This window comes from Leptodactylus fuscus, chromosome 2 (assembly GCF_031893055.1).
Source record: "Leptodactylus fuscus isolate aLepFus1 chromosome 2, aLepFus1.hap2, whole genome shotgun sequence".
Lineage (NCBI taxonomy): Eukaryota > Metazoa > Chordata > Amphibia > Anura > Leptodactylidae > Leptodactylus > Leptodactylus fuscus.
Genome location: NC_134266.1, coordinates 129,972,395 through 129,988,542, shown reverse-complemented (window position 1 = coordinate 129,988,542; position 16,148 = coordinate 129,972,395). Strand labels below are relative to the sequence as shown.

General features: G+C 42.1%; 1 protein-coding gene across 2 annotated transcripts in view; it reads right to left on the bottom strand.

Annotated features, from left to right (window-relative positions):
- The window catches only part of LOC142195102 (RH-like protein), a 51,780-nt gene that overhangs the window by 20,976 nt on the left and 14,656 nt on the right, over positions 1-16,148 (bottom strand). For both annotated transcript variants that reach the window (XM_075264627.1, XM_075264628.1), the window contains exons 2-5: positions 12,041-12,227; positions 10,568-10,718; positions 4,945-5,098; positions 3,387-3,553 (exon numbers count right to left, since the gene is read on the bottom strand). In XM_075264627.1, coding sequence (XP_075120728.1) covers positions 3,387-3,553; positions 4,945-5,098; positions 10,568-10,718; positions 12,041-12,227 — 659 coding nt within the window. The remainder of the gene's footprint in view (positions 1-3,386; positions 3,554-4,944; positions 5,099-10,567; positions 10,719-12,040; positions 12,228-16,148) is intronic.

Genomic DNA, 16,148 nt, shown 5'->3' with positions numbered 1-16,148 from the left:
GAGACACCTCCAACACCGATCAGACATGGAGGGATAGATGTTATGGAGCAGAGTCGGGACCCTGTACCATCTAGAGAGAATCTTGTAGTTAGTTTCCTGAGCCTTACAGGAGATGGAAAATTTATGGCACATATCAAAGGCCGATGACCAAACCTCTGGCGGGAAAGTCACCCCCAACTCCCTCTCCCACCCTCCCACAAAAGGTGGCAGGCCATCCTCAAGATCCTCTAACAGAAAAGCGTATAGAAGGGAGACCGCATGCCCCGGTGGGGAGACGGAGAGACAAAGACGCTCCAATGGCAGAAGAGGTCTATGAACATCAAGAGAGCGCTTCAAGGACAAATAGAAATGTGATAGTTGGGAGTAGTGCCAATGCGCGGCCACAGAGTCTGGCCTGGATACACAGGTTAACAAGTCCGAGCGGGGGAGGAGAGCAGCAGCAGACGTAACGTCTTTAAATCGGAGGAGAGGGTGGACAGGAGGACGTTCTAGAAAAGTGGAGTCAAATGCCGCCAGAAAGTCTGGGTTGCCCGAGATCGGAGTCAGGGGTCCATCATTTCGGAAAAGTTTCCGCATGTCACCATAGAGTCGACATACACCCATAGTTTGACGAGTGACAAAGGGAAGCAAATAGGGTTTACAGTCAACCCAGAATTTCTTGTGGAGCCAGGGAAGCGCCGTGAGAGAAATTGGACTCAAAGACTCCTCCAGGGCAACCCAGAGCTTGGAGCGGGAGGCATGATGCCAGTCAAGAATACGTGTGGCGACTGCCGCGAGGAAATATTTAGAACAGTCAGGAACCACCAGGCCCCCCCTCCTCTTGGACTGAGACAGGGTACTCCGTGCAATGCGAGGGGGTTTAGACGACCAAATAAATTTACAAAAGCCTGTCTGACCATACTGAAAAAAGACACCTGGAGAATACAGGGGACCGTCTGCAAAAGATATAGTAAGCGAGGGAGAATGTTCATTTTCAAGAGATTAATGCGCCCCAGCCAGGAGAGACCCTTAGTGTCCCAGCGACCAAGATCAGATCGTAGTGTACGTAAAAGCGGGAGAAAGTTCAATGCATAGGAGTCCGCCAACAAACTGGGAAGCTGTACCCCCAAGTATCTAATGGATTTATGGGACCATTGAAAGGGAAAGGAGGCATGCAGGGAGCTGAGGACTGTCACAGGCAAGGAGACATTAAGCGCAGAACTTTTGGACAGATTTATCTTATAATTGCTGTAAAAACTATAAGTATCAAGCTCCTTAAGAATAGAAGGGAGGAACGTAAGGGGTTGCGTAAAACGAACTATGTATAATTGTAAAAATGTTCAAGAAAATCAGAATTTAAAACAAAGAGGAGAACGTCATCTGCGAACGTGGAAACTTTTAAGTGCAAGTCGCCCACTCTCAGACCGTTTATATCAGGATTCTTCCTGATCGCTACCAACAGGTGTTCCATAACTAGTCGTACAACAGGGGGGACAGGGGACAACCCTGACGGGTGCCATTATATATGGAGAAGGGAGAGGAGAGTGAACCATTGACCCTAACTCGCGCCATGGGAAAATCATAAAGAGCCCGGATGCGGGTGAGCATAGCTGGACCAAGGCCAATTTGAAGCAATGTGGCCTCTAAAAACTTCCAATCTACCCTATCAAAGGCCTTCTCCGCGTCCAAGGAAAGGAGCAACATAGTTGTACGAGAACGCTGAGCATGATGGATAGCCGAGAAGGCCTTCAGGGTATTGTCATGGGCTTCCCTGCAGGGGACAAAGCCCACCTGATCAGGATGAATAAGATCCCCCATGTGTGGGTTCAGTCGATTGGCTATCAGTTTGGCATATAGTTTAGCGTCAGTATTAAGGAGGGAGATCGGCCTATAGCTGGAACAGAGTGTATGATCCTTGCCTTCCTTGGGAAGGACTGTAATGTGCGCCTGAAGAAATGAAGGGGGAAAAGCTCCAAAGTAAAATTTTGACCCCCAGGGGCCAGTGCCTTTTTATGTTGCAGGATGGATCCTGCATGGTGACAAGACTGGAGCTGTCCTGCTCCTATGGCAGCCGGGAGCTTTCTGAAGGCTCCAAGGCCTGTAATAGGAGGAAAAATAATAAAAAGAATCACACTACCATTTTTTTTGCCATTTCATCTCTCATGAAATGATGATTTTCAAAACATCAAATATTCCCCAAAATGGTATCACTAAAAATTACATCTTGCCTCTCACAAAAAGACACCTTGTGACATTCTGTTGAAACCAAGCAGAAACTACACTGACCCTATTATTGTCTATGGGGTCCGCGGGTTTCCCAGCACCCAGTTTTTTATGTGCATTGTTTTCTGTTTGGGGGGTCCCCAAGCGGACGCCTCGAACCAGGCCTAAGAGATATATATATTTGCCATTATGCAGCACACAAAGTATCTGATAACCAGTCTCAGGTGTTGAAGAGGAGGATGAAGGACAGAGCACAGACATGATATTAGAGAGAGTGTTATCTTCCTGCACCATGTAAAGTTTTTAGACAGCTATGAACCTCCACCCTTCTCTCCTGTAAACCCAACTGCACCACATCCTGTTGAAATATCAAGGAGGGGAGAGAAGATAAGCAGAGCATGGGTCCATGAAAGTTGCTATGGCACTCTTTTAGTAAACAGACAGGCCAATACAGGGAGATACTTAGAAAGGAAAGGGTTATGGAGGACGGAAGCATAGAACGATCATGTGCCTAAGGAAATGGTGGGGTCAAATTGAGAAGCAGGAGGTGGACAGCCGAGTCAGGACAGCCTAGACCTACTATCCGGGACAGCACTGTAAATGCTGGACTGTTCCACTTTATCAAGGGAGTCCCAATACCATAGGGCCTGGTGCAAATGTGAAGGACTCTCCCAGGTTGTCATCTCTGTGCACACCTGTAGTCTTGCCAAAGCCTCATGACAAACCACTAAGATTGCAGTAAACTGTCAGATCTTCGGCAGAACACTAATTGTATTTGGTGGGAAATTGAAGCCAGATATGACCCCGTACTAAAATCCTCACTTGTGGGTTATTCTGCATCTTGCACCTATTGTGTGTCTCCAAGTTGGTGCAGACGCCAACCATCCTTAAACAAAATTGTGCTTGGGTCAAGACTTCCCAAAACTAGGTGACCCTAACTCCTTTTGAAGAGAATTGCCACTTCCACACAAGACTTTTACACTATGAAACTACTTACAAAAAGCATTGCTATCTGAAAGGGCAGTACAATACCCCCAAATAAAATGTACACAGAATAGAGGGCAGTGCACCCCCTTATATTTGCAGCATACAGCATAGTAAGAATAAATTTGATTTGATTCACATTATCTGTAATTTTACTGGTATATGGCAACATAGTATGCATACTAGTAAATATTATTTACCATTTTTAATTTTCCCTTCTGGTTCAGGAGCAACGATACAGAAAACACTGTGACAGTGCTTGTAGCCAAAGTAAAAACGGTATTGTAGACAGCATTTCTTACATGGGGTGGTTCAGTCAACATTAAAGAGTTAAATGAAGGCCAGAACATCCATAGGAATAGAGTTCCTGGAGAATAAAGAAAACAATATTTTACTTAAGAATACTTGTCACCCATATGGTATTTATAAGGGATGTATATCTATATACATATAGGCTGTATAATCTACATCAGACCAAGCGAAGATCACTCCACTCCTCTTCCTTCTTTCTTCTTCTGTTCCTTAGCTGCTATGGACTCCTAGTATATTTTTTCTTCTCAGCATATGTCTGTTTACTTCTGTAATATATTACTGTGTATTATCCTGTATCTGTATTACTATGCTGCTGTAACATACTGAAATTTCCCCACTGTGGGACTATTAAAGGATTATCTTATCTTATATCTTACCCTAAATCCCTAGGGGTGCGTAACTAGTTCTGACATGACCATTCAGATACTGTTTGTGGAAGAAGTATGCATATACTGTATATGCATCTCCATGGATGCATGCATGCAAATATACACTATCACAGAAGGGCTATGTGCATGATACACATGTGCTCGACTACCATGTGAAGAACTACTGCAGAACATGTCCAGGAGAAACACAGTAAAAACAATTACTATTTTTGCTATAAGATGGGATGGGTATTTAAAAACGGTATATTTGTTAAAATTGATTGTATTTAGGAAGTTGAATTATTTTACACAAAGAACATAATGACCTATCAATGCAATCTTATCAATACCCCTTCAAGCTCATTATGCTCATAAGTATCCCAATAACAACCAGTATAGATGAACTAATACAGTATTATCACAGATATTATTAACGGGTCATTACAGAAGAAATTACATTCTAGAAAACACTTAGAAGTTATATACTATAATGAGGAAGATAATGACAATTTAAGTTACCACACTAAAACAGTACCTCAAATTACAATGGCCTCGGGAAACAATATTTTCGATCCTGGAACATTGTGTCTTGAAACCAGGCTCAACAAACAATGCTGGGCTGCAGGTTCCAACAAATGAGATGGTCATTTCACAGGTAAGGCTGGGTTCACACTAGCATCAGTGTCTGACAGCTAGTGTCCGCAGCTAATGTCCGTGCAAGAGTTTAGTATCAGACACTAGTTGTAAAATAATTCAAATTGTAAATGGACACAACTAGTGTCCGATGCTAAAATCTTGCACAGACATTAGCTGCGGACACTAGCGGTCAGACACCGACGCTAGTGTGAACCCAGCCTAAGTCCCCCATATAGTTTCAATGGTTGTCCTGAACCAAGTAATGTTGTAACTTGAATGACTACTCTATACTGAACTTTATTTACAAATGTTTCCTCCCTTTATGGTAATTCTATTCCTACTGAACTTTGCAGAAGTGTAAATAGACTGCAACAAACATGCTTATAACATATTCATTTTGTGATTTTCAGTACTGCTCAAACAGTATATAGGTCTCACTTACCCAAAATGGAAAATAGTTCAGAAGTTGGTCGAGATTTCTCATTCTCTTCACTTGCTTTGTTCCCTACTAACGGTGGCATCATTGACCATGATACTGCAATCCCAAAATATGCCCCAAAGATATGACCATGCATCATGCTATTATGATTAGTCATCTGGAAAACACAAACAAACAGTTATGAAATTATTTGACTTCATCAGTTAATAGTACACATTATAGGGAGTCTGTCAGCAGGAAAATCAGTATCAAACTAATGACAGTACCTTGTAGGGCTGCTTCTACACTTTACAAGTGTCTTTCTTAGCCTAAGTTCACACTGAGTTTTTTGGATTGGATTTTACCGTGAAAATCCGCCTCAGAATCCGGTCCTAAAAAACACCTCCCTCGGCTAGCACGACTGTTATGGCATTCCGAAAGTCGTGGCATTCCGCTCTGAAGTGCTGCACCACGAACGCCCGTGGCTGATTCAGCCGCGGAATCCGTGGCAAGAAAGGGCAGTTAGTTTCTTTTGTCCGCGTGCGGGAAGAAAGCGCTCGCGGAAAAAGGAAGTGAACAGCTCCCATTGAAGTCAATGGGAGGCAGTTTTTTAAGCCAAATTCTGAGGCAGATTACGTGGCAAAATTTGGTCCAAAAACCCCGTCTGAACCCAGTCTTATTCTGCATTACTGCTCCATTTTCATGAAAATTTGTTTTACTCTTATGCAAATTATCTGAAAAGTGCTTTCGGGGCTGGACTTCTCATGTTGGGGCTTCACTCTCCAGTCCAAATAACTGCCCCTAACTGTGACAAAGTGACAGCTATCACTCAAGCAATGGGCATGGGGCAAAGCTGTGTGGTAGTTAGGGGTGATGATCTAGAGCAGAATGTTTATTAAGGGCTATTAACCTATGGGGATTGGGCCGCAAAATAACACGGCGTATACGATCTAGGCTCTCATTGAAATCAATGGGAGCTTTTACGGCGCCAAAGTCTCACACGCTGTATACGTGCCACATCACGCGGCACATTACTCCGTGTGAATGGACCCTAATTCTCCATATTGACCCCTACACACAGTATAATGCTCCATATTGGCCCCCTATAAAAAGTGCAATGTCCCAATATAAGTACTCCACACAATATGTTGGCCCATTTGTGTCCCACCCCCCAGAGCATTAAGCCTATTAGTGGCCCCAGCATAGTTAAGTGCACCACACAGTATCTTCTACCTAACTTGTCCTTTAGCCCTGATGACTACTCCACCACTATTTTCTCAGCCTCCAGCTCTCGCACATAGCAATGAGTGGAGCACCTTGTAACTGTACACGTCACTGAGCTTCCTCTGTTGTATTCCACTGTGCTCTGCATACTAATGCGGGAGTGCTGGAGGAGGATGAGTGACGTGTAGAGTCATATGCCAAGTTATGGACAGGATCAATATGTTCAGGTGCCAGAGACTGACAGAATCGGGGTGGATTGATGATGACAGCTGCCGTGCCACAAAGTTATGGTTCACTTGCCACTTTAGGCAAATGTGCCAGTGGTTGCACAATACTATAGAATTGATCCTGCTCATGATAAAATTAATAAAGAGACCCAGGGTCACTGGTCAGACCATGGGCGGTTATGGGATCCAATCAGCAACCCCGGCTTTAAATTTGTCGCTGGGCAAATCACCAGTGCAGTAGGTTGGAAAACTGCTTAAATGCTGTAGTCATGATTGAAGTTTATCAACTGTAATCTGTGGTCCACTGACACCCACTCCAAATGGCACTAACTCAGCTCCTGCCATTTCAATGACATAATAGTACATCATAGTGCAAGAAATGAACCACTCAATAACATACTATTATGTCATGGTGTGGGAAGCGGTAAAGGATGGGTATTGCATGAAGTAGAGGCTGCTACATTCATTACAGAAGTAGGTTTTGTGCTTTTGTATGCAGAGAAAAGCACCAGTCTTAATGTTTGAATAACCGCATTAAGGCCTGAGATTGTACAACTGCGTGTCTTACAACATAAAGTGGAATTTATAGCATATCTTTTTAACTAAGTGACCAAAGATTTTGCAGATATGGATGCCTCTATAGACAAACAAAAACAGGCCTAGACAACAGACAAGAACAGCCACCTTGCTATCAGTAACATATCGAAGAAGGTACAACAAATTAAAACTTACCTTTTAATCCGCAATCATTGAAATGGTGTGATGCATTTAAAATAGATCTCCTGAACCAGAGAAATTGGCTCAGTACTGAAGTGGTTAAGACAGGTTAGTCTATGGAATAATGTTGTCCACCTTTTTCTTGTATACGCATGAAGTACTTATTAGCTACCATTCTGAAGTATTTTGGACCATTTGTTGTACTTTAGCAATTGAGTATATCTATATTTTATACCCCTATGGGTTTTTTTTGCCGCATGAAGAATCAGATCTTGACCTAAACATGGCATGTTGGGATTGTCTAGTGCTTTAGAGTAATCTTCGAGGAGGGAGAGGTTAAGGTTGGGGGGCCATTATCTAGGGTGACTGTCCCAAGGTTAAGCTTTTAGGGCCAAATAGAAACACTGCTTGATAGGGACTACTAGAGACAGGGACTGACCATCTTTTTCCCATCCCTCTTCATATACCAATTCCTGTCTTCTCCTCATCCCTGTCTTCCAGATAACACTTCAGACTAAAACAAATGATACATATATAAAGAAATGGAGGAAGCTACAGTGAATCTTATCTTGGACGTCCTTGAGGTGAGGTGCACTACATAGAGGGTGGTAAGAATATGATGATTGTTTTTGCTGGTTTAACTGAAATAGTTTTACTGTTTAATCCGTATTAGCACATGTTTGGCTCTTTTGGCTTTCCTAATACTAAGACTTCTTGCAGACAACTGTGGCCGTGATCAGTGTGCTATTTGTGTATTTCTCTGGGCCCACACAGATGACCGTGAATTAAACGGTCACGTGAGGGGGCCAACAGTCTGGGCCGCAATATATAGAACAGGTGCTATTCTGGTCCTATTTTACGGCCCTTGCTTCTGTGGCTTCTGTTCATTTAATGAAAGGGGCTGCGGAAGCACAGCCAGTGCACGAGCCGCACACAGGTGACATCCGTGTGTCCCCATGCTTTTAATTCCCGGCTGGCTGGAAGCATACAGAGTGCCAGGAAGAGTTGGAGAGAGATCCCTGTAGATTCTATTTAAGGTTAAGGCCCCATTTAGCCAGCCACAGCCAAAAAGCACTGTGGGAAAAACTGCATTGAGGTTTCACAGAAAGTCCACAGAGTTTATCTCTATGGACTTTCCGCCAGTGTTTCCACAGATGTGATTGGCATGCTAAGATTTACAAAAACACAAGCGTTTTTGAAATAGGAACATTTCCGCTGCAGATTTTTTTCTGCAATGTATGGATGCGATTAGCGAGATTCACATCCACTTTGCATATACTGTAAAATAATGATTTTTTTACCACAGCTTTTACACTGCATTGGGTCCCAGCCTGACATTGGTTTTTGGTCCTATGCACTAAATTTTAAATGGATCACACCATTTTATTTACTGATGATTAAAAGCTATGTTTAAAATTGCTGTACTTTTTAAAACATTATACAGAAATAAATCTAAACATATTTTTCATTGTATAAGATACTAGCTGGTACCCGCGACTTCGTCTGCGGTGATTGTAGCAGTGGGTATATACAGGCGGGGGTAAGGTTTTCGTAGTGTGTATAAGGTATGGGATGTGAAATGTAAGTTTGTATCTTGTTTTTGCTGTAATTCTGAGAATACGTGAGACTTTTGTGTTGAAGTTCATTTGTATTTGAGCTGCTATATATACGGTGTTGTGAGAAACTGTACATAGTGACTTTGGGACAGAGGTATTTGAAGTTAACCCTTTCCCGCCGATGGCATTTTTTGATTTTCGTTTTTGACTCCCCTCCTTCTAAACCCCATAACTTTTTTATTTCTCCGCTCCCAGAGCCATATGAGGTCTTAATTTTTCCTGGGACAAATTTTTCTTCATGATGCCACCATTATTTATTCTATATAATGTACTGGGAAGCAGGGAAAAAATTCAAAATGGGGTGGATTTGAAGAAAAAATGCATTTCTGCGACTTTCTTACGGGCTTTGGTTTTACGGCGTTCACTGTGCAACCAAAATGACATGTCCCTTGTATTCTGTGTTTCGTTACGATTCCGGGGATACCAAATTTATATGGTTTTATTTACATTTTGACCCCTTAAAAAAAATCCAAAACTGTGTTAAAAAATTATTTTTTGAAAACTCGCCATATTCCGACAGCCGTAACTTTTTTATACTTGCATGTACGGGGATGTATAGGGCATCTTTTTTTGCGGGATGGGTGTACTTTGTAGTTCTACCATTTTTGGGAAATGTTATTGCTTTGATCACTTTTTATTAAAATTTTTAGCAGAATCAAAACAGTGAAAAAATGGCAGCTTGGCACTTTTGACCATTTTTCCCGCTACGGCGTTTACCGAACAGGAAAAATATTTTTATTACTTTGTAGAGCGGGCGATTTAGGACGCGCGGATACCTAACATGTATGTATTTCACAGTTTTTAACTACTTTTATATGTGTTCTAGGGAAAGGGGAGTGATTTGAATTTTTAATCCTTTTTATTTATTTTTTTTATATTTTTTTTACTTTTTTTAAACTTTTTTTTTTGCATTTATTAGACCGCCTAGGGGTATTGACATAGGTGGGTGGTGTCGCGGATTGTCAGAGTGGTGGGGGCAAATATGGCTGCTCCGGAGCGTTATAGAGCGCCTCCTGGAGTATCGTTAAGGTGAGGGGCAAAGTGGTAAAGTATATGTATATGTGATTGTGTGGGGTTAGGGGCGAGGCTGTAGAGGACAATATGAATTTTGTGGCTTGCTATGGTCCAAAGTGTGTGAGATTGCAGAGATGGTGGTGTGAGTTTGGGTTTTGTGGGGGTCCTGGCACAAACGTATGTGAGCTATTGTGACGAAAAGTAGCCTATTGTTTAATCGAGTGTAGGGACTATGTTTGTGGAAAATTTCAGCCAAATCGGTGGAGCGGTTTTTGCGTGATTGACCGCCAAACATCCGAACATCCAAAGGGTCCTGGGAAAAACGTATGTGCGCTATTGTGACGAAAAGTAGCCTATTGCGCAATCGAGTGTAGGGACTATGTTTGTGGAAAATTTCAGCCAAATCGGTGGAGCGGTTTTTGCGTGATTGACCGCCAAACATCCGAAAATCCAAAGGGTCCTGGGAAAAACGTATGTGCGCTATTGTGACGAAAAGTAGCCTATTGCGCAATCGAGTGTAGGGACTATGTTTGTGGAAAATTTCAGCCAAATCGGGGTCCAAAGTGTGTGAGATTGCAGAGAAAGTGGTGTGAGTTTGGGTTTTGTGGGGGTCCTGGGAAAAACGTATGTGCGCTATTGTGACAAAAAGTAGCCTATTGTTTAATCGGGTGTATTAACTATGTTTGTGGAAAATTTCAGCCAAATCGGTGGAGCGGTTTTTCCGTGATTGAGGAACAAACATCCGAACATGCAAACATCCAAACACACAAACCCACAAACCCACAAACTCACAAACTTTCACATTTATAATATTAATAGGATTATGTTTTTACCCCAGGTGTCACTTACCGAAAGATAATGTGTCATAATGTATCTGTTTGCAGTAAACATAGGTAATTCAAGGATGGTCATCACAACCAACTGTAGAGGATTCACTTTTCCTAAGACAGCTCCACACGAGATTAAGACGGGAAAAATGCTCATTAGTCCTTTTCTTAAGCTGTGAATAAGACACTATGGTCAATGCAAGTTAAAGAAATGTCATGTCATTACTAACTAGGAGTCATATTTTTTTTTTTACATACAGCTCTTTAGAGAAAACTGTTAACAGTGTGGTGTATAGTTCAACTAGCTCTTGAGAAATAGATGAAAATGAATCCTACACTGATGAGCAAAAGGGTAACAATGTTTAGACCTTTTGACTCCATATCTCACCATCCATTACAGCTTCTATTGTGAGACTACATAGAATATACTTAAAATATAACTTTTATTAAACTGTTAGGGTGCATTCAGACTACGTAACGCCGGGCGTGTATGAGAGCCGTACACGCCGGCATTACGGCAGACTGCCGAACACTTCCCATTCACTTCAATGGGAGCGCTCGTAAACGCCGCTGTTACGAGCGCTCCCATTGAAGTGAATGGGAAGTGTTCGGCAGTCTGCCGTAATGCCGGCGTGTACGGCTCTCATACACGCCCGGCGTTACGTAGTCTGAATGCACCCTTAAAAGTAAAAAAAACTATCTCTAAAACCAATAAGAGTACACATTTGGGCCAAAAAACGTCAAGCTCATCAGGCCAAAAGATATGTGGGTATGACCTATCAATGATACCTGTATAGGTGCTCACTTACTGAGGGTAAGTTCACATGGGTTTTTTTTGGATTGAGGCCTGAGGCCGTCTCAGGTTCCGATCCAAAAACCGGGTAGCCGCGACTGAAAGCCGGTGCACTGCATTGGCCGCGCACTCTGCTCCGGATTAGGCCCAATGAATGGGACTAGGCCGGAGGAGGGAGAATCTTCAGGCCGAATTGCGAGGGCGAATTAGCATCTTGCTTCTTTTTTCCAGGAGCCGTAAGAATCGGCTCCCGGAAAAAAAGACCTGAGCGTCTCCCATTGATTTCAGATACGGCCTCAAAACCCTGACCAAAAAACTCTATGTGAACTTACCCTAAGGAGTGATATTATTCCCTGATCCAGGATTATCTGTGTAATATGTATCACAATACTGCTTGCTATCGAGGGAGCTAGATAATGTATCGCTACTGTTTAGCAACAGGGGAGAGTAAAATATAAAGCCACACAGAAAAACATACACAGACTAATTAATTGTAAGTCAGTAAAAGACCGACTCCACTAACTGACTATCAGTAACCTTGAGGCCCTACATTACACCCCCATTTCTATCCTGAGCAAGAGACAAAACACACAGTGCCATGAATTCACTAGCACATGCAGCCACTCTCCAAGCCTCAGTAGTGGTATTATATTATATGGAGAATGCTGAAAACACAAAAACATAAAACGTGATATAGCATACCTGTTTATGCCAATGCTTTGCATTTCAGTGGAGTTCTTAAATATTAGGATATCTAAAATAACGGCCCACTGCAATCCTATTGCTGCAATCAAAAAGTTAAAAGCAATTCCACTGAATCCAAATCTTTTTAAAAATCCAAATAGGAATCCAAGTCCAAGGAAAATCATGACATTCACATCTTGAAGTTCTAAAGATAAAAAATTAAAAATACAGAAAGAAAGTTAGCATGCATTTCTGGTGATATACTGTAATTTGTTGCTGCTTGAGCAGCTACTTAGCGAACTACAACAGATAAAATAACTTAGTTTTGTTAGGCATTTCCTTTAAAATATACCTAATATTTCAACAAACCTAGTACAAATCAATAGTATGGTCTGTGTACATGAATGATGACACAATTTCTGGCTAATATATCACTAGTATTATGCATTTTTAGCTATTTTATCATAAGCATGGTCTAATACTCAATTGCCCCCGAGCTGGTCGGTGGAGACTAGCTGTATAATGTCTCCCATACATCACAAGCAGAAAGTTGAGGAAAATCTGTTAACTAATCCCAGACCACTTGACTACATACTAAAATGCCCCCTTAGGCTGAGTTCACATGGGGTTTTTGGTCAGGATTTTGACGAGGAATCCGCGTCAAAATCCTGACCAATAAAACGTCTCCCATTGAAATCAATGGGTGCTGGTCATTTCTTTTTTCCGTGAGTGGTTTGTTCCCGCTCACGGAAAAAAGAAGCGACATATCCTTTCTTCAGGCGGATTACATGGCCGGACATCCACCTGAAACACTCCCTCCCAACTAGGCCCATTCATTTGGGCCTAATCCGGAGCGGCGTGCCGCGACTGGATGGTGGTGCACTGCATCCAGTCGCGGTACCGTTTTCTTGGTCCGGAATCTGAGGCGGCCTCCGCATCAAATTCTGGACAAAAACCCTGTTTGAACTCAGCCATAAAGTTCTATAATGATCTTATAGGAGGCACAATGTAAAAAAAAATATTATTATAATTATTATTGTCTTCAAGTACAACTTCTAGACACTTTTTAAGCTCAACCAGATGACAGAATGACTTTGTGTATATAATGTCCATATTGATTATAGGGTAACTTGACTAATTAATACTACAATACCATGTCTATGTATTGTTAAAATATTAAAGCTACACATAATAGTGTATTTCTGCAAATGTTCTATTCATCTGAATGAGGTTTACAGAAATCCGTCAGCAGAAACAACTCAGTTCAGACACATGGAACTTAACTCTGGAACAAATCTTTCCATGTGTGGTCACACCCTTATGGACTATTTAGTAAGTTTGGCATATCTGACATCTCCTTTAGCAAAAGACTTTCAAAAATGACCATGATCAACATGATCATGAGCATTGATTAAAATTTCATCATTTGCTGTCCATCACGATGACAGACAGTGTTTATAACAGACAGGCAGACTGCTTGGGAAGTCTCATAGCACTGGATTAAAATATGATCTTTTTTTTTTTGTTTAATATAATGTTTAATATAATGTCAATTAATTTCTATAACATTACATCTGACGGTCAAGTCATTATGTAGAATTGCAAGGTAAATAGCTCAGCTTTGTTATCAGTGCCGCCCATGCCTCTGCGCTCTGCAGTTGATTTGGATATTGCACCACACCTCTTTTTTTCAGTTGCAAGCTGTCTGAATATGATGTCTTCCCAATTCATGTAAGGGTGCATTCACACTACGTAACGCCAGCGTGTATCACAGCCGTACACGCCGGCGTTACAGCAGGGCTGCCGGACACTTCCCATTCATTTCTATGGGAGCCGGCATGCGAGCGCTCCCCATAGAAATGAATGGACTGCTTTTTTCCATTCATTTCTATGGGGAGCGCTCGCATGCCGGCTCCCATAGAAATGAATGGGAAGTGTCCGGCAGCCCTGCTGTAACGCCGGCGTGTACGGCTGTGATACACGCTGGCGTTACGTAGTGTGAATGCACCCTAATACTGACATATGTACATTGTAAATCTAGATTAAAATTACATAATTCAGTGAACACGAATGCAGGTTAACACTTTATAAATAGGAACCACAAACAAATAAACATAAATTGGTGAATATAATGTTTACTACTTGCAAATGATATTTAGAGTTCGGGCCAGAGCCTCTGCTGTGATGCACGGAGGCTGCCGGCCTGCTCTGTTTTTAGCGCCATGACTAATCTGCAGGAATTGCCGGTCTCCTCCTAGCGCTTCCGGTGTCATGGGGTCAGCGGTGGGCCAGAGGCTGTTTAGGCCTCATTCTGGCTCCGGCCCACTGCTGGTTATTCAGTTTTCTCTAGGGAACAGCTCACCTGTGCGCCTACTCCTGCCTGTGTCTGCCTTTTTCCCTGCCTTACTGTTATGTTCCTGTTTGGTCCCTGTGACCTGTGATTTGGATTCCTCGTGACCTCCAGTGTATGACCCCCAGCTTGCCTGATAGACTACCTCTCCTTGACCTGTGATTTGGATACCTCGTGACCTGGCTTGTTTGACTACGTCCTGACTATCCCTGGATACTGTGTGACCTCCTGTGTACCGACCCGGCCTGTACAACTTTCCTGTGGTAGTTCCGCCATCCCCTGGTGATCATCCCTACTGCATTCAACTCTAGATGAGCGTTTTTTGGGTTTTCTGGTTCCTCTGCAACTTGGGGTTTGCTGTGCGTGTGATGCTCTCTAGGCGGCTGAGGTTCTGGGTCCCAGAATTTACCAAGTCCAACTCCACCATCAGGAGCTGTGGCAAAGACCTCTGGGTCCTGGTTCCACTCCAGTTTGGAGAGCGTTGGACACTCAGTACTGTTTTGTCTCAGTGTGCGGGGAATTCTGGTTGCCTGGGATTAACTGTCCATTGTATATTGCACTAGGTTCCTAACAGATATCTCCTGTCAAAATTATTTATGATATGATAAATTGGCAGAAAAAAAACTAAATTTGATACTACCACAATGTCAGAGATATTGGCTATAAAATTTAGCAACTTTTCTACAACATATTGATAGATCTGAAAATCCAAAGCATGCTTGTTTTGTTTCACTGTTTTTTTTTTTGTTTTGTTTTTTACTACATGTGGATGGGGATTTGAAATCATGTATTGTAAAGTAAATTACTTCATATTTAGGTCAGGGGCCCCGCATAGTGTAAAGGCCACTGCAAAAACAGTGGCATTTTACAGTATCTGTAAAGTAGGTGTGATTCTAGGTAATCCCATCCACACATCGCAGAAAAAAAACTGCAGCGGAAATGCTGCAATTATAAAAAAAAACCTGGCGTTTTTGTAAATCGCTGAATGTTAAATTATACCTACGGAAATGCTGGTGGTTTCTGTATACTGTACATATAATAAGGAGAAAAAATCTGCAGAGGAAATCTCTATGGACTTTCTGTGAAAGGTGCTGCAGAAAAAACATGATGTGTTTCTGCTATGGTCTTTTCCACAGTTCTTTTTCACTGTGGCTCACTATGTGGCACCTTAGTTTTCTGGTGCAGATTTGGCAAAAAATTCCACAACATCTAAGCTTAGCTGTAGGCAACTGCTACAGCGTTTACATGCCTGCCTAAATACAAAACTTGTACAGCCAATCATTGGCCATTGCAGAGTACAGAATGGCCCTTCATTCACATCTGCATTTGGGAATCTGTTCGGGGAGTCCACAATACCAATGCAGATGTGAACCAACCCTGAGACTGCTAAGGCAGCTGAATAGCTGCAGGGGTCATGTGGATAGATAGACACGTCATTGCGTCATCCAAGTATAGACCAGCAGGGACTGCCATATCGCAACAGCAGGAGTGGAAAACTATTTTTTATGTTCATGGGGTCTCTTGAAAAGAGAAATAATCAGCACGAAATGCCATGTATGTAATGAGTGTAATATTGGTCAATTCCAGCTGAACAAAAAAAAGTACAGAAAATCATTCAATAACCAGTATAGATTTACATACAAGAGACTTTTAGCAACAAAATTTGCTCTAGTAGAATTCTGATAACCAAGTATATAAATATAAAAACAGAAAGGCCCAAATTTATGCAGTTTCATATCAGCACTTACAACATAGAGATTTATTGCATGTATGATG